Source organism: Trachymyrmex septentrionalis, unplaced genomic scaffold (genome assembly GCF_001594115.1).
Source record: "Trachymyrmex septentrionalis isolate Tsep2-gDNA-1 unplaced genomic scaffold, Tsep1.0 scaffold13, whole genome shotgun sequence".
NCBI classification, from domain to species: Eukaryota; Metazoa; Arthropoda; class Insecta; order Hymenoptera; family Formicidae; genus Trachymyrmex; species Trachymyrmex septentrionalis.
In genome coordinates this window covers 1,353,866-1,373,599 of record NW_017304438.1, presented here as the reverse complement: position 1 = coordinate 1,373,599, position 19,734 = coordinate 1,353,866, and the positions used below count along the sequence as shown (strand labels likewise).

The window sequence follows — 19,734 nt, the reverse complement described above, 5'->3', positions numbered from 1 at the left end:
TTTATATATATATATATATATTTATGTATATTATAAATAAAAGATTAAGGTTTATATTTTTATAAAATCTATCAGTTTCTCCGAAATCGTACCACCACAAATTTTATTTAATTAAATGATTATCATATAATTGCGATAATTCATAATAATAAAGCTAATAATTAATATGAGTAAAAATAGAACAATTGCAAAAATAAATTCAAGTTAAATAACTTTACTGCATTCGGCAGTCTTTCTTTTAAAAGAGGCATCACGTTGATTTTATGAAGGACCGTAATTACGCTTTAAAAGTATGATAATGCCTCGAAAACGAGGACGTAGTTCCTAAATGTTTGAAATTTGAACAAATTTACACGAGTTTGTTCAAATAACTTTTTTCTTCACGGAGCTATTACATTAAGAAATAGACTTTAACAGCTTGCTTTTCTTACATTCTTCTTGATTACAGAACAAACATTCCTAATTAAACACGTTTCCCGTTTTCTTCCCTCCGTGCTACGTCTCTTATTTCTCGATGGGTTTTTGATTTGTGTTAACAGAGCGGTTTCAGTATGTGCGCGCATCGGGCGAGCCTGTCGTAGAGCTTGATTATTGATCGAGTAACACCAATGCGCGTGCATTGCGTGTCCTATATTTATTTAATTAGTCGACTGATGGGAAGAAAACGAGAGTTGACGCCGCGGGACATTACAGATAGATTGGTTGGTTACCGCCCGTGGAGTCTCTAATTAAACTCGGCGCGAACTACAATGTAATAAAAACACAGGTGCGACTATTCGGTAGACAGCGGGCGTATCGATTATTGTCGCGACGTTGACGCGAAAAATCTGTTCGTTCTTTCTCTCTTTCAATCCCGTTATTTTCGCTTAGGGAAAACGTACGTGTGTATAGTATTACAATTTAATTTAGTCGACGTGAAAATAATCCCCGCCATGCTAACGCTGAATAAATGTGCGTTTTTACAAGCTTTCCAGATTTGCCTTAAAAAAAAAAAAAACAAAAAAACAAAAACAATTTAGAGTATTATTGTTACATATCGAACGTTGACGTAGCGTGAAAAATTAATGCTAATGGCGGCTCTATTAGAGGAAGTTGAAAATAGATGTGCGATGACCTGAACCAGAACATCTATTTCGAGAAATAAATAAATTTTACGGTATTGGCTTAAAATCGACAATCACCGGTTGGGACTACTTTGAAAACTGCAACTGACAATTTCCGCAGTCTCCTGCGGGAGCACGTGCGCGGCCGGGGATCCGCAGAACGACGAGGATCGAAACGGGGTATATAGAATGAGAGAGAAGGGTGGGTTTCGCCGCGGGTAATAAGGGCGGCGGAGGATATAGTTGGTTGGAGTAAGGGAAGAGAGGAGGAGGAGGAGGAGGAGGAGAACATCAAGTCAGTTGTAGGTTGAGACCTTTGCATCCATGTACAGCACGCTTCAGAGGGTTATGCGCGGGAGCCTCGTAATAATATAGATGACTCCGATGCAATTAGGAACGCAAGCTTCGAGGAAATAGTCCTTCAGAGGTGCTTACCAGGCGTTCCGCCCTTTTCTCTCTCTCTCTCTCTCTTTCTCTCTCTCTCTCTCTCTTGCTTTCTTCCGCCTTCTCGCAATATTCGAGCTTGCCTGGCAGCGAGCGAGCCCCCTTCGATTCTCCATCGATTCTCGTTCCCTTTCGTCCGCTTGATAGGCGTAGATCGGACAGCCGTCTCTCGCACCATCGAGGGCTGATCCCTCGAGGCCTTTCCTCGAATATCCGTTGCTTAGCACACGTTCCATATACATTTTTAATCGATTCGACACGCTTTCCGTTTCCAACGAACGGTGCCGCTTTAACAGTGATTTCGACCGAGTTTACTGCTTTTCTCTGCCCAAAACTGCTATCGTTTTATTTGGTTTTATTTTTCAGTCGTGGCAATTTTTATTCAGGCCAGGCATGACGTCAGGTTAAATAACTGATGCGCCAGTCGGGCAACATAAAAATTTTAGCTTGGCAAATTTAATTGTTCTTCAAACTGACGTGCCGAATATTCTCTAATATAATTGTCTGGTAAAAGTTTTTGACAATTGCGCGGTCGCGCGTCTCTTTACAGTCGCCAAAGGGTAAACGTAATTACACGTCGCGTTTAACTTTCGGAAATTTCTTTGCACGTAAAATTGAAATTTGTGGAAACGGAGACTAAAAAAACCGGTTAACTGTCCGGCGGGCTCTTTAAGCGAAATTAGTCTATGGTTACGGAGTCGAGAGGCGGTGATAATGGCACTTGTTGGTGAGCGAAGTCTGCCCGCTCGGGGGTTCGTCCTCTAAAATAAAGTTACGGCCATTAACAAAACTAGGTTTCTCACTTTAACTTGTCCTAAAAATCCACGTTGCATAAAAATTGGAGCCGCTAAATTGGTGGCAGTTGCTATCTCGCGTATTTTCGCATTTTACAGGGCAAGGTGCTTTCCCCAATTCCTTCCTTTATCCTCGGATTTGTTTTTACAACGTTTTCAAATGATAAAGTAAATATTTTTATACAAAACATATGATATTTTCATTTTGTATACAAATTACAATGAATTATTAGACAATTTATAACGAATATCTTCAATTAACAAAAATACGTGTATACAATAAGAGTCATGCATATTTTTCGATATATTATTAAAAGTATTATTTATATACACATATTGTATTATATGTAATTAAATTGTTATTAGAAACTTATATTAAAGTGTATTATTAATTTATTTTATTTTACTTTATTAATTACATTTCTGTTACGTGAATAATTCTCTAATTGTATATTTGCACAACTAAGCATAGGTATATTACATTATTACGGCTTGTTAGATTGCCTGAAAAACATTTCAATTTTTCACCACAGTTCATTACTTATTCGTTCTTTAATTTCGAATTTCTACCCGCAAACAGCGAATAATGTCGTTCACGCGACGTAACTGCATTTTTCCCCATATGTTTAGGGCAAAAAACGTACGATATTTTAAGTTACCTGAGATTTTTTCAGAAGACGCACAATTTATCGCCGGTCCCTCGAGTTTCCTGCCACGGCCATGGATAACCCCCGGTCCTCATCTCGCCCGCCATGGCGGATAACCCGGCTCTGTCCGCGCCACGTTCGCTCTATGGCGGCACTCTCTTTCATACATAGCTGACATTTACCACCTCCCATATCCACCCTCTCTCATATTACGCGTTGAAATAGCCCTCGTCCCCCGAGCGAAGGCGCAGCAGGACGTAATAGCATTCTCGGAGAATTACTTATACCCTCCTGTGACCACCACTCATCGCGGCCAAGTTTCTCTCTTTCTACGCGAGCTCTTTTCCTGATAAAGTCTCACCTTGTTAAAAGCAGCGTCACTCTGACCCTCCTCTTCGGCGACGAAAATAATCAGAAATAAACGCGCGGCATTTAGTACAGTAATTTTCTCGCCTCTTCCATTCTCGAGGGGTTTGCTCGATTATATCTCGTAGAAAATAATACTTGTAAGGACTCTACGCGATTGTTTCATATTCAAATGCTGAAAAATAATTCTATAGAGAATTGAGAGAATATTGCATTTAAGTTATGAGAGAAATATATTGTTAAATCCAAATAATACTAACTTCAATTCCGTGTGAATTAAAAAAATTATATTTTTAACCTTCGTGTATGCCAAAATCAAATTTTATGTGTGTAAATCAATTCATTTCTATGGTTGAATTGCTCACAATTACTTTCAAAATCTATGTTAGAAATATATCTTAGTAAATGATAAACTAAATTTAAGTCATATTTAATATACTTTCTTAAATTAAATTGTTTAATTTTAGTTAAATTAACGGCATTTCGAGTAGAAGCAACCTATGGATATCCTGCTCAATTTCTTTACCTCTAGATAACATTATCCAAGAGATATCTTCCATATTACAATGGAAGTATCTCCTGGATAAAGTTATCCACAATTTATCTGGAAGTGAAGAAATTGGGCATAAAAATAACTCTAATTGGATGTAATTGGACACGAATTAAACAGTGAAAGAGAAAAAGAAAAAAAACGATTTTACTTTTGAAAATCTTTCTACATCCATTTAAACCACTTAGTCCACGAGTAAATTTACCAGTGGACGAGTAATAGAGGAGGGACAAGCAATTTTTAAATAAACGTATTTGAAAATAAAGTAATAAGTATGCGGCATTTTTTGGTACGAATCGTAATTCTTTTAATATGGAGGCGGCAATAACGTCGTTACGACTTTCACGCAAGTGGCAAGGCTACATATATCACGATCCGCCATCAAGTACACGTCCTATCCGTACGGGTATTACGTAATTGCAGCGGGACGTTTATATAACGGGAATATTGCGGGTTATATAACGGATGGCATAATATATATCTTAATAAGCGCATGCAGGCTGCACGTACAAAGGTAAATTTCATCGTTATTATTGAATCGCCGCTCTGTAATAAAAAATCCGCGGTGTGGCGAACGTTTATGCGAATGTGTGCCGGTGATAATTTGCGATTCACTCGAAAGCAGAAGAAGAGAAAAACCCTTGTTTTTCCTCCCCAATTTGTTCCGTCGTTTGCTCAGTTTTCCCTCATGACAAATCCTATTATCCTCTAAATTAGTTCTTTTACATAAATTAAACGGTGTAAAGTCTATTATGCCTCATTTATAGTTATCTTCTTAATACAATATTGTGTATTTTATACTCTCATTTATCGTATCCCTTTTTTAATATTATTGAAAGATATTAGTAAAAACGTTTTTTTTTATAATAATGCTTTATATACTGGACGTTAAGATATTATAATATATAATTACAATTTATTTTTTGGCATTGTTTATTTTATAGACTGTCTAATATGACGCAACGAAATACAATGATCTTCCTTAAAATATTTAGCTTTTAGGAGTTCAAAATTTTATGTCGTGGTTTAAACATATTATTAATATGCGTTTGTTTCCGTATAATTATATTATTATACAATAAGTAAACATAAATAATAATTTTCAAATTATTAAATACTGTAAAATTATGAAAACATTATTAGAAAAAATAGATTAGCTATACTTAAACGTAAATTATAATTAATTTTTTATTGTTATTAGTAAATCTGTAATCTTCATACACACACACACATATATATATATATATATATGTGTGTGTGTAACAAGGATTATATTTTATATTTTAAATCAATCTTCCTAAAATAGTTTCTTTACAATCGTTTGTACTCGCAAAGTAATAATTTATGCGATTAAAGAAAGCTTCTAATACGTACAAGTAATTGTAACAACCATTTAAAAATCCACCAGTGCAATAAAAACATCATATTTTTAGTTCTTTTTGACCAGCAAGTTTAGCATCGACAACAAATTATTTATTGAAGTTTAAATTTCTTTACTATAAATTTATAATTCTCGAAAGTACTTGAATGATGATGCATCAATGAATCAAATGACGTTCGAATGTTTTCGTGAGCTTTATGTATAATATTTGATTACTTTGCTTCGCGAAATCTTAATTATCAGTGCACAGGTGGATTAATTTCTAGTACACGATCGACTTACTTAGTGCGTTTTTAAATAATGTTAGTCGCGTGACTGGCGCAAAAGTAGGCGACTGATAGGAACGGTAATTTTATACACACATATATATATATATGCAGTTGATATCGCGACGTTGACCTTTCCGTCAACAGAAAAATAGGAACCTTCGCTGTATGCGAGGGAGACAGGATTAGAAATCACGTCTACCTGCGAACCGGCACGGTGTATCTTATAATGCGTGTGCGTGTCGAGAAATGGCTCTATACGAGTCACGAGCGTATAATGCAGTTTCTCTTGCACATTACACTCGATCCTCCATCGGTCGCATGTGTTGAGAAATATACGGCTGAACTTATGTTTTAATCGGATTTTATTTGTACAACACAGGAGAATAAGTAGTCAAATTAATCTTCCAAAACGATTGTCTTTTGTTTCCATATTGCAGCTAGAAGAACAATACTGTTCGACAAAAAAATGACCCGAGTAGTTTTTTTTTAATACCGCATATAAATCTATTTTCCAAATTGTTCTGTCACGCTATAAATTTGAGAAATTTGCAATTGAAGTTGCAATAAAACTTTAATTGCACATCACATATCGTAGTTATAATATGACAAAATATGTGACAATAGCCCCCTTTTGCAACTTTAACTGCAAATTTTTTATGCACTTATTAAATTCGTCATAAATCCGATATTACTAGATAATAAATATATATTTGAAAGAAAAATTCGTCATAAATCCGACATTGTTAAACAATAGATATATATTGGGAAGAATAATTTCTCTTGAATAAAATAAATTATTTGCACGCGATAATTTAATTATCCGCGTTCAACACTGTCGATATAGCTGTACATACAAAATCTCAGAAAACTCAGTACACAAGGAAATAAAATTTTTCAATACTTATCAGTAGAGGCATTGATGTGCTCCAGCACGTTGAGCATCCTTCTTCAATCGAGTCATGTTGTGTTATGATAAGTCGGAGCTGCATGTGTCGCGTTGTGATGCGTTAAAACAGATACGCACGTACCAATGTTTTATGTGGGTTGGCGTGAATGATATAAACAATATTCTTCCCACGAATAACAGAAAGATAACGTGCAACATGCGCTGACGTATATTATGCTCGATTAGCCAACGCGATGCATCGTATCACTTTGCAAGGACGACTCATCGTGCAATCTCACGAATTTCCACTCTTCACTTTTATCAGTGAATTAACATTTTTATTATCAATATAATTTCGTTCAATCAAATCTATATTAAGGAAAATACAAGTCTTTGTGTGCATATATGTCGCTCCCTTACTTCAAAAATGATACAACTAAGAAAATTTTTTTAATTAAATTTTTCAAGGGAAAAGAGGAACAACTATTTTTCAACTTGACAGAAAATTATTAACTAATTGTAAACGAATAATTAACAAAAGGAATATGTTCTTAGTATGGTTAAATATAATTTTTTCTATTTTATTTCACAATTCTTAACCTGGGAATGATCACCTGGTGTGTTTTTGTCCTAGTGGCGAAAAAATGTGAAATGTTAAATATTATTTTGTATAAATATTGGTTAACGTATTATTTCTTTTTTAATAACCACTCTTTACGAATCTTTAAATGTAATTCCATCAAAAATCCACAATAAAAATTGTATTAAAATTTTTTAAGAAATACTATCATAATAAGCTACTTAACGTGCTTATTCTGTTTAATTCTTGTTTAGTTTCTTTTCATCTTTTCATCTTTTAAATGGGCAAATCAATAATGCACAACATATCATAAATATAATAGTGATTTTAATTGAGATAAATAAAAACACTTCAGATGATCATTTGCATAAAAGAAATCAGTAACTAGTCTCATTAAAAATCCTTTATGAGTTGTGACGATTTTTTATGAAGTTAAATTAATTCAATTTTTATGATTAACACGGTAATGTTTATCGAATTCATCCATGGTAATAGTTCGAAAATCATTTTTTTAATTATGTTGTTTTTGAAATAAGGAAGAGATATCTATACGCTCTCTGTATACATTATAAGATAACCGAGCCATCCTGTCTGAAAGAAGAAAAATAATGCACGTATCTCTACATTAAGTCTTTCCGTAGATTTCAAAGTTTTATTTAATTGTTCATTTAATTCAAAAATATGTGATCATCCTATATTCCGCTTATGCGAAATATATATTCGAAATGTACATACGGCGATAAACCTCGTTCTTTTATATGTCACGATCGATGGAGCGTTAGAATCTCGTTGAAATCGTCAAAGCGGATCCCCGTGTCCGAATTTCGATCGAGATAGTCTGCATTAGTATTGTCGTCGGGTCGTAACGTCGTCCTCGCGGTGGCGTCCTCCCTCGATTCGTCGCCATTATCGATCGCGGCGGTGACGGCGGCCGAAGAATTCGGGGTGCCGGACGAGGGACGTGTCAGTTTCTTTGCGGTTTTATTACACGGCTCGCCGGAGGTGGCAATTTGTTGAAGCCCGCGTTGTCAAAGACCGGAAGTAGGTCCCTCACTCTTTGTCCCGTGCCGATCGACGCCAGCTCGATCCATCTGCAATGGCGAAACATGTGAAAGGGGTCTCTTCTCCTGTCCTCTTTTTTTTTTTTCCTGAAAAGAGCCGTTCCCCCCTAATGCCTGCAAACCTTTTGTATTTTATTGGCAATGTTCCATTAAAGATATTACGACGAAGTAAAAGAGCGAATCGTGTAATGGCGCTATCATTATTTTTTTCTTTTCTTTCTTTTCTTTTTTTTCTTTTTTTTTTTTTAAGTAGAGATTACAGTTTAAGCCAACAGCAATTATTACGCTTTTTTTGAATTCGAATTCTCAACGTTTTAAAATATTGGTGAATATTGTAGATCATTTTCGTTGAGAAAATCACAGCTATATTGGACTAAAACCTACATGAAAAGAACGATTTTAAAAGTTATCTAAAAATTTAATTACACAGATCTGAAAATAATTTTGTTAGATTACGCTATTACATTCATAACGTTAAACCATACTAAAGAGTTTTTTATTCATTTCTAGGTCACTCCTATTCGTTAATTTAACTAAAACAGGAGTTAAACAATTTAATTCAAGGAAAGGTATTAAATTTAGTTAGACTCAAATTTAGTTTATTATTTATTAAATGCATATATATTAATATGGACATTATTTACTTTGAAACTAACCATAGAAATGGATTGATTAACGTTTTAACACATGGAATGGAATTTAAATAACCAAATGTTAGATAATTCAAGAAATTGCGTTACCATTGCTTCCTTTGATATCAAAATAATTATGTAGCACGCCTAAACTAATTGCTAGAATGTCAAAAAACTTCTTGCAGTGTCGCTCATTTACGCTCGCGAGTGTTCCATACAATAATCTTTATAATCCAACGCAATTATTTTCAGATCTAAATTTTTTTAGATACTTTATTTTTGTCTAGTTAAATCTCTAGATACTTCAGCAAAATTCTTTCCGTCTAAGTAATTCGAAACAAACGAAAAATATCGATTACATTTAATAGCTTGCCCATCCGATATAAAAGGCCGTTTCGTGTAAAGTCATTTTTGACACGTTATATGAGCGAATTAATAACAGCGGTCCCGTATTATTCGGAAATAACGGACGTTTAAACAACCGCGATTATACCGAATTGTTGAGTGCAGTTTCGGCGCAACGATAGTTAATAAATATTGGATAATAAATATCGGCCGGGACGATATCGCGTGCGTAATTTTTAACACGGCCACGCGAATTTGTCGTTCAATGAATCACGCGCGGCTCGCGTCGCACGAAGCAAGCATGCACGAACGAATTCACTTCCCACCTGTTGTTTTTGTATTTTGCGAGGGGTTGAGCGGCTGGATGGGGCGTTTCGGTGGGGAAATATGTGGCCCCATAAAAATCCAAACCACGGCTCAGCAGCATCGAGGTCTCCTCCACGCTGGCCAGGGTAACCCTTATAACGGGTGGCCCCGTATAAATCGTCGCCGGCTCGTTCAGATTCTGCGCGTCGCTCTTTAGCTTGTCATTGATGGCCTTCACTGATTTATTTAACACACGATTTTATTGCATGCGTTGCAGAAAGGCAGAAAGCTCTATGCATCAAGCGTCACGGAAAGTAATAGCGCTTTTAAATACGCGCGCGTACAAAATGTGAATGAGTATACGTGAAGTATAAAGTCAATTCCAAAATATATTGTTAATATTATGCAAAATGTAGAGAGGCTGCACGTACAGTGGCTGCCAAATGGTTTTCAAATGGAAAGAATGATTTTTCTGAAATATATTTGAAAATTTAGATAGATACAACTCTGGAAATAATATTGTTTCACTATCGAAATAATTATGTAGGAAATTTAAGCATGATGAGCAATGTTATAAAAAGATTTGACGCTTTAGCAGCCAGCTTGAGTGTTCTAAATAATTATTTGAATGGTGGAACAAAATCATTTTCAGATTTATAACAAACTTTGTTAAATGCAAATAATGGTAATAGAAAGGTCAATTTATGAGCACACAGTTAGAAACTGTAAACTCATAAATATAAAATGGCTTATTAGAGTGTCATCCAATTAGTTAAAATATATAGGAAACGTTTCGACTTTACTTAGTCTTCTTCAGTCCGTTAAAATAATAGATAAAAGATAACCTTTATACTTAAATGATATTCTCAACGGACAACAGATATATAAAATAATTCTTAATTGTAACTGAAAGTCCCATTTTAACACAAATTGATGATGATTGTCAAATTGATGTACATTCTTCGTTAATATGCAACGGAGATCCAATTGAAAAACTATTTTCCCATTCGAAGGCGAAAAAGTAGAGTCCGGAATAAATTGTGTGAAGTCAATCGATAGTGAACTTTAAATATTTCAGCAAAATTATTCTTTTCGGCCAATGAGAAATTTTTGTATTGCTTAGATAATAAAGAATATTTACAAATAGAGATCTATGCAAGCACTTAATATATTCTAGTATTTAAAATATCTCTGTATTCTTAAGTTGTTTATAACAAAACTTATTAATTTATAATATATACATACCAAAAAATAGATTGACAAAAATGATCGTAAAATTAGTAGGTTATAAACTTTTGGCAGTCACTGTAATTGCTCAGCACATTGAATAATGTAGAACGATTTTTCGGGAAATAAAATTTTTTATCGAGATTGCATTCTAAATTGTATATGTAAAATATATATAATATACATATAAATACATATAGGCGGAAAGATTTTTGAGATCGCAAAGGGGAAGCAGTATCCATCACGTTACGCGTGTAGGGTATCTGAAGCTTTCCCCTGGAAAGAACGACGGTATGAGAAATATGGAGAAGAAGCATTTGCATTTTCGTGACTCACAAACAGTTCCCGTATTCAGGGGTAGCCTGGTTACTTCGACGATAGATCGATATTTGTAGAGAGCGTGTCTAATATCGTCCTCCGGCAGCTCTTCAGGCACATCTAGAACGTAGACCGTGAAGATTTTCGCCGGTCTACATGGTATAGCAACCTATATGTTACGAATTATAATGCATATCATTCTAGGAAAGAATATCCAAAAGCTACTGCAAAAGCTGCGAAGAAAATCACATTGAGAGAAAAATGTTTGGCATTTGTTAATTATACATAATCGCAGGCAAACAAAAAAAGTGGTACTATAACTGTTCATGATATTTGCATGGTAAAATAATTATAGTTAGGAGCTCCATTTTTATAGTAATTATAGTTATTATTCTGTAATGTTAATAAAAATAATTTATTTATAATGTCCTATATTTACCCAAAAAATATATACTTAGTACCAAAACTATAATTTATAAAAATAATAATAATGATAAAAATGAAGCGCCTAACTATAATTATTTTCACGAACAGTTGCAGTACCGCTTTTTTCAGTGTATATTTTAGAAAATAAGGGATTGCTTTCAATAATAAAGCAAATATTTAGCAATTTCTGCAATCAGCTTTAAGTCAATATAATCAAATTTAACGTCAAATTTGCTTTTGCAAATTTTTATTAAAATATTTTCGTTGTTGAGCATCTTCTGTACTTTGTTGTATATCTAGAATATGTGTTCGTGTCATGGGAGTGTAGAATCCATGCAGATCCCGAGATTAGCTGCAGAAGCGCTATAAGGTATTTCTCTGTGTCAGGTGCTTTGGCTTTAGTGAGGTTTCCTGTGTAATCGTGCAACATAATACAACACCCCCGGATATAAAGTTAAAAACGCTAATACAGGTTAAATTATCTGTGACAAAATTACTTTGCCAGCCACTATTTATTGGCAAAATGAAATATTTCCATAAACGATTCTATAAATGCAGAATTAATTAAGCTGCGAGAATATGGAATATCTACCTTTTTGTAGAAACGAGCGCCCGTCACTTTGTGGAAGCCTTTTTTATACACCGCCTGAAAGTCGTCGATGTTGCTGAACTTGAAGAGAATGCCGGTGGCAGTCTTCGTCAAAGAAAATGCACCTCTAGAACACATAATAGAAAGTCGTTTTAATTATGATATGAATAATAAAAGAAACGTTTTAACTTGGAAATCTATAACAATCTTCCATTTACATAATAGAATAACATCGCGGTTAACTCTCCGTCTGTAATTATATTTTTATTGCCTCCGTTCGCAATGTAGATCTTTTTTGTTCAGGGCGAGTTGTTTTACCATTTTGGACTTAAAAAAATTAAGTTTACTTTCCAACATCTCCGTTACATTAAATAGTTTTTAACTCAAATGTTAAAACCTTTAATAAAAATTGAGATTTGAGTAAAAATGAGGATACAATTTAAGAATGAAATTTTGCTTGTGCCAAAAAAGACTTAGATTGATAGACGAAGGTTAGTTCATTTTGATGCTAAGTGCGAATGAATTTCTACCACTATCATACACATGAACTCATTGTCGGTGCACAAAAGCGTTCACAGATAGCACCATACAGACGTAGTTGGCTTAATGGATTTGTTGTCCGACCTGTTACTGTCTTTACTACTTAACACGAAGCGCCAGCTGACTTAACTCTACTTTTAGATCTGAATTGGACACGAAGTACTTTAGGATCTCTTGCGGATTAAACTAAGTGAAGGCCAAAGTAATCTTAGCGATGCACAGTCGATACGAATGTCACAGATAAGTTAGAATAAAAATGTGGCGTAAATCGATCTTTGCGTATAAAAATATCTTGATGTTGCCTACAAATTTTATAACTTATTTTTAATAAAATAAAAAAAAATTGTACAAAACAGTTAATTTTTGTAAGTATAATTGTTCATTTTTATAAATTTTTCTATTTCTATATTTTATACTATATAAAAAATGTAATTTGCATTACTGTTTTAATAATTGTATTCGTTTATGAAAAACACGAAGAAAGTTACAGTAATTAGCTAATGCTAAATATTCTTGAAGTATTCATGAAATATTGATATAAAATCTCAAAATAACATTCCGTAATGTTCTAGAATATCCTGAAATATTTACAGAATATAAGAGCAACATTTAAACAATCGTTAAATATTCTATACATTATTATACATTTGGAGAATGTTCCCCATGCGTATTCCGTAAATTTATAATTTTCCTAGAAATTCCAGATCTAGAGAGATCTGAATTAACTTGTAAACCAAATTGTACTGTCAAAAACACATTTCATTTGCTTTTATCTTGGAACTCAATTTTAAGGATTCACCATAGGCAAAATATTGCGCTCTTTATATTCTTTCCCAGTGATTCTTATTTACGAGTTAATACATCGCTACCACAACCCTTTGTCGACGGATATGAACTGCTTGCGGGTGAATGATTTTCGTGATATACAAGAAGTGTTTATACAATATTCGGAACATTTCATTAACATTTGAATATTCTATGAAAATTCTTTTGCTGTTCCGAAATATACGATATGTTGAGAATACAATTTAACTCTTCATGAATAAATAGCGTTAGCTGGTTTCTTACAAATGAAACAGAATCATTTATAGTGGCTGCCAAAAGGTTTCGATCAATGAATAATTTTATTACATTATTTAAATAAAAATTTTTACAAATAAAATTTTAATACAACAAGAACTTAAATATATTCAAGTAAAATGTTATGCTTTTAAAAATTGATTATAACAAGAATTTTGTTAACTGAATTATAATGAAGTGAAAAACAGATTGACAAAGATTATCATAAAATTATATGTTGATCGGAAATTTTGGGAAGCCACTGTAGAGTGCTTACCATATCTTAATCAATCAATCTAAAGAATTTTTAAATATAAAATATAAATAAAATTTATATCAATAAGAATAAATCAAATAAGAGAAAGATTTCTATTTTCGATCAAATCAGATCTCTGTTTGAGAATATTTATATTTATAGAATTTTATATAAATACATTTTCCAGTCTTCCAAAGAATTATTATGAAGAATTTAATCAAGTTACTTTTTTTTTAAATATACAACTTTTAAATCTTACGGTACAAACGCGCGTATCTTTTTTCCCCGATAACAATACACTTGTCGAGCACAATCGATGAGAGTGCAAGGCGGACGATAAAGCAACTAAGAGAAAACCGACGGTACTTGGACACTCGTTCGTCATAGTTATCAGGGTGCGACGTCCGGTTTAACGTCTCTTTTATTGAACGACCTGAGATCCTGGGAAGTAAACCTCGTCCCAGCGACGAAGTAGCCTGCCAAAGTGATGCGCTCACCGGAAGTTCATTTTCTCGCAGATGGTGGCGGCCTTCTCCATACTCAGTTCGTGGCTAGGGGTGAGCAGGAAAGCACCCTTCGTGAGGAAGTCGTTCTCACTGACCTCCGAGTCAGTGTCGCCGTGGTCTTGCCAGTCGGCGGAGCTCTCTTGATTCAGACGCAACATCGAGCTGCTCTTGGACGTGGACATGTCTTTCTCGCACTGCGCACTGCCGCCCTGTTCCGGTTGCGACATCTTTTATAGCGTTGCCAGCGAACCGAGAACGGGTGATCTCACGTGTCGCCGTTCGAAAGGGAACGGCCGTATATGATTCTACACGTACGTAATGCGTTACGCGAGATCGATCACTCCGAGAGGATGTCAGCACCGGACATACGTCGTGCTGTACTGCTTCGTATCGCGTTCTATCGCGGTCCTTTTATACGCGTCTCCGCGATGGACAGACAAATTGGGCGAGCTAGATCGACGAAGATCGGAAGATTGTATGACAAAAAGTGCCCCTGAAAGCGGCTCGATGCGCCCAGTTAAATCCCTGATTGTTATTGATGCGTATATGCGCGAGAGAAGGATCGACTGCGATGGTCCGATGGCTAGTTCAATTGTGAGTACAAATAAGCGTGTAGGAGGAAACGCTGGCACTTGGATATGGATTATTACTCACGCTAATGATTCCAATAGATCGGGATGCTCGAAATACTGTCGAAAAATAAAGGACTGTGTCTTATAAATGTCAGGCATTATGTTCGTCCTGTTTACGATACCTTTTAGTATACCTTTTACATTCAATAGGATACTAATCTAAAATAACGAGCGTGAGGTGCTCTTTTCCAAATCAGTTGTATGTCTTTTAATCATCATTTTTTACGGATAGAAAATATCACACCAAAAGGGAGAAAGAGGGAATGATTGGGAATTTAATAAAATTTCCAATTCTGCTTATATACTGAAATATAACAGTGACTGCCAAAAGTTTCCGGCCGATGCGAAATTCTTTATTGTATTGCTTATAAAGAATCTTTACAAATAAATATTGAATATAGAAGTGTTTAATATATTTTATTTAAAATACCTTGTCTTTAAGTTGCAATAAAAATTTTATTAACTTATAATATAAATTAAAAAAACAGATTTACAAAATTATAATTGTATTTTGAATTTAAAATTATGTATTTTGATTGAAAATTTTTGGCAACCACTATAAGTCCATATTAACTCTGAAACGCTACTCCTTATGTTTTCCTTACATTAACATTACTAGGTGAAAAGATAGCAGTTACACAATTGAATGAACGCTCGCTGCTATTCTTAATTTTCTTTTACATCATATAGATCTCTACAGGTCTATTCTAATCGTACGCAATAATTACTGAGTGCTCACTTAACCATTCGCTGAATGCGATCAATTTGGATTCGCATGCATAAATATTGAAACGTATTATTACGTTCTGAAACACACACCGTGAAAAGCTCATTTGAATTTAATTCGTCTTCTGCTTTCGGCAACTATATATTCGTGAGAACAACTGAGTATAGAGCTATATTGATTTATCACATATTTATACCTAATCGGTAGATTTGGATCGCTTAAAAGAAGATATTTAAAAATAAAAACTTAGTAGTAAAAGAATTTTAGTGAAAATTTAATATTTTTCGCAGTACTTGAACTAATTTATTGTTCTTTTTTTAATTAGCCTTCCTTTTATTAATATTTTTCATGTATTCTGTGTAGAGAACATTTTGAAACGACTAAATCATCACTAAATATCTGATTCTTAATATCTGATTAAAGTATGTTTATTACTGTAACACACACAATTGGTCTTTTTGTAATTCTATTTTATTAATTTTTTTGTTGGCAGATTTCGCAGATCAATGCCAAAGTCGATCAAAATCGGACCATCGATAAAAAGGTAAGGACAATAAATTATTGTCTGAAGACACGATTAGTGTCTCGGCGCTAAGATACGGCACGAGGACACTACCGTGCTCCTTTAGATTACAGTGTAAGATAGAAAATTGCACACTGCCCTCACAGAAATCTAATATTGGTTATCGGCTAATTTAATACTGAAAGACAGCAACTAATTACTTATTTTGAGTCAGAAGCGATGCAACGGTGCTTTCAATACTCGAAGTAAATAATTAATTAACTACCGTCTCTCAGTATTAAATTGGCCAGTATTCGATTTTTATAAGGTAACGTAATATTAATTAAAAAAATCGTTGACACGCGAGTAAAAAATGATGCAATATATAAAATTTGAACGTGCATTAAGCAAAAACACAAAAACTGGAACATTCCAGTATCTTAATTTGTTCACGTACGCGCACACGTACATACATTTTACAGAACCTTACTTATCCTAAGTAAATCATGCATCTCGCTATCGACAATGGCAAACAATCAAGCAACGACCGCTTATCGCGCTTGAGATCTCAAAAGGCATCAACTATGGGTCACCGCCTCATTCTCGCGGTCATCAAACCCTTCGACGTACGCATTAGGAAGCCAATGTCGGGAGGGGGGGGGGTGGTGCAGCGGTGTGCCATCCGGCATCGTCAAAGCCGGCGATTGCGAAACGACGAATCTCCATTGAAATCTCTTAATTGCCAACCGTGTTAGGCGACGCGTCGACACGCCGCGATCGGAAACCGCGTATTTGTTGACGGCGACCTAACCCGAGGGCGAACGCGGATGCTCCAGCCACGGGCGCGTGTACAATACGGAATACGCGTTATGCGAATATCGTGGATCATCAGTTTATGCCGCCGACGGCAAGAACGATGATTATACCTCGATTCGCGGCACAAGAGGCGCGAGAGCTCGCCGATAATTCACAGGCTAGGTTGACAGTACCACGCGATACTTCATCGTCAATAATCTGCCCGGCGCATCGTCATCATCATCATCATCCGGGTAACGCATCATCGTCCGAGAATACGTGGGCGGCCCATCGACGCTCTCTCTCTGCTCGTTTCTTCGTTTTTTTTTTTTTTTTTTTTTTCAGTAAAGACTCGAGCAATGAATTGGCCGCGTGGGCATTTAATTGGATGATTGGCCGAAACGATACGTCCTCGATAAATTGGCCTGTGAATGTTAAAAAAAAAAAAAAAAAAAAAAAACCAATAGAGGAAACGGGAGTTTTTGCTTGGCTATTATGGTCAAAAGTTGTTATTAAAGGCGACGAGGCGTTACGTATTACTTGAAAAAACGAAGGACGAAGTGTAATATGGTTGCATTGATCAATCGAGAGTTTTATTTTTCTCCTTGACCGTTTTATACGATTACTTAATTGGACGTCGTATAAAATTACTTATTTTTCATTTGTGTTAGCAGTAATATTTACACATTCGTTTCCGTTAATAATTCCTTGCGAATCTTTCATAAATTAAAATTAATAAAAGTGTGTAAAAATTAAATTGTATAGGTTAAATTGAAATTCATTAAATATGATCTGCGCTAATTATACGTAAAATTGAGTCTCGGTAAAATGAGTTAGTTTTTACATGTAATGTAACTTATATGTTATGAGTAAAATAAAAATAGGCACAATCAAAGCTCAGTAGACAGTTTTGAGTTATGATGTATCCAAGATGCTTAATGCGCACAAGTTTTACATCTTCGATATATCACAGTTCCTAAATTATCCATTATTGATCTTTTTGTCCATCTTTTATTTACATTACAAGCTACATCATTTATGAAAACTAATTCACCGGGACTCAATTTTTCATATTAATTAATGCAAGGTTCTTTATATTTCATAATCATGCATTAAATTTATACTTATTCTTTCAATATCGAAATCTAATTGAAGTATTATAGCGCGATTATCCTTACAGTTAGTTTTAAAAATATATTGTTGAAAAAACACGTAAACGAGTAGGTTTAAAAGAGAAATTATATTTGTACGGATCTTTAAAAATGAACAAGCACGGCTAATATTAATTCATTCGATAAATTTTACAAACGGAACAATTTTAGGAGCTCAATGGTATTTGCCATTAATCAATCATAATCGAGGTATGATAGACCGGAGGCAATAATTGTCAAGGGTCTATCGAAAACCGTAGTGATCAAAGAAATGTCAACAGCATCGCTCGTTGGCAAACATTGGTCACATCGGATACAAAAGAAAATATCGCGGTTTGCATCGCGTGGCAGACTGACACAGCACAAAGCGTAGCGAGTCAAAGCTTTCGGGAAAAAAAAAAAAAAAGTAGATACGAGCTATAATTGGTACAACAGCTACGGGTTAAAAGTATATAGTGAATGAAATAAGATTTTATTTTAATATTTTTCCCGTTAGTTTTTATTTATCAGTCGATGGAGCGCCGGTGAATGTATTATTAAGAGACGCTATCGCGTTAAAATTAATTGTTATTTATAGTCACTTATTTATACGCCGCGTTGAGTCGTTTCGTCTTAAAGCTTATCGATCGCCGTGAGATTAGCTATCGGGGCATAAAAAAGGCACTTTCACGGGGTCTAATGAGAGTAATGGAGTCTTGTAGCTCAAGAACGCTTTTCTTCTGGATGGATACGCCCGAAGCATCGCTTCGCAAAAGTATTGGAGGACCTCCTCCTACGTTCTTACTTTGGCCAGAAGAGCGAAAGTGCAATGGAGGATGAAGATCCAGTTACTTATGTCGTTACTGAAGTTGAAAAAAAATCCATGTCGCGAAAATCGTCTCTTATGGCGTTGAACGTTGAGCATCTGCTTAATTTCTCACCGTTCCTCCACTCTTTGGTGAACTTTCTTCGGAAGGACTCGCCCTCGCATCCAAAACTCCTTAAACTTCACTCTACTGCCCGCTTCACTTTAGTTATGCTTCTCATCTTATCATACAGGTGCACTATTTCATGTCTGTGCGCAAAACGCACTGCAGCTAATTTATTAATTAAATACTCGGAACAATTTTAGAGATAGTATAAACTTTCTTTAAGTTTCTCTCTCTCTCTCTCTCTCTCTCTCTCTTTTTTTTTTTCTTATCGTCTACAATATTCATAGCATATATTTTTTATACTGTCTAATATTTAAAATTAGTTCATCGATAAATGTATATTTTATTACATGTATTACATTATGCTATAATTATTCGGTTAAAGTTTTAGTATTGCAAATATGCTACGCGGTGCTTTCAAATATTCATTTCAGTAATAAATATTATATATTATGACTAGCTTAAAACGCTCATACACTTCATTATTGGTCCATCGATAAACGGAAGAAAACGAAGGACGAGGTGTGACCGGGTTGAAAAGGCGGAAGAGAGACGGGATGAAGAGAAAAGAAATGATTGCTCCTCGCGGCAGCGAGCTTGCGAAATGAACGCGGCGTGACTGCCGCTTTGAAACGGGGATGAATTGTAATTGGACGGAAATGGAATTCGGATAGTTCAGGACCAAATACGCAGAAAGAGACAGATCGCGGAGGCAGACAGAGAGAGAGAGA

At 34.9% G+C, this 19,734-nt stretch overlaps 1 protein-coding gene and 1 long non-coding RNA gene across 3 annotated transcripts in view; one reads left to right on the top strand and one right to left on the bottom strand.

Moving 5' to 3' along the window:
- Nucleotides 1–19,734, top strand: part of LOC108756692 — a 92,448-nt gene that overhangs the window by 67,051 nt on the left and 5,663 nt on the right. For both annotated transcript variants that reach the window (XR_001939855.1, XR_001939856.1), the window contains exon 3: nt 16,138–16,188. This is a non-coding gene — a long non-coding RNA (uncharacterized LOC108756692). The remainder of the gene's footprint in view (nt 1–16,137; nt 16,189–19,734) is intronic.
- Nucleotides 7,546–14,649, bottom strand: LOC108756691. Its single transcript, XM_018500689.1, has 5 exons — nt 14,277–14,649; nt 11,928–12,051; nt 10,928–11,078; nt 9,385–9,601; nt 7,546–8,111 (listed from the first exon to the last, which is right to left on the bottom strand). Exons 1-5 carry the CDS (start codon nt 14,510–14,512, stop codon nt 7,985–7,987), a joined length of 855 nt encoding a protein of 284 aa, XP_018356191.1. The 5' UTR covers nt 14,513–14,649; the 3' UTR covers nt 7,546–7,984.

What these genes read in the sequence shown, in the direction of transcription:
- LOC108756691 (XM_018500689.1), bottom strand. Translation starts at nt 14,512, where the DNA reads ATGTCGCAACCGGAACAGGGCGGCAGTGCGCAGTGCGAGAAAGACATG. An exon ending in CCTGAATACGGGAACTGTTT is followed by an intron (nt 9,602 to 10,927) that starts GTGAGTCACGAA and finishes TAAATAAATCAG; the next exon opens with TGAAGGCCATCAATGACAAG. An exon ending in GCAAAATACAAAAACAACAG is followed by an intron (nt 8,112 to 9,384) that starts GTGGGAAGTGAA and finishes TCGCCATTGCAG; the next exon opens with ATGGATCGAGCTGGCGTCGA.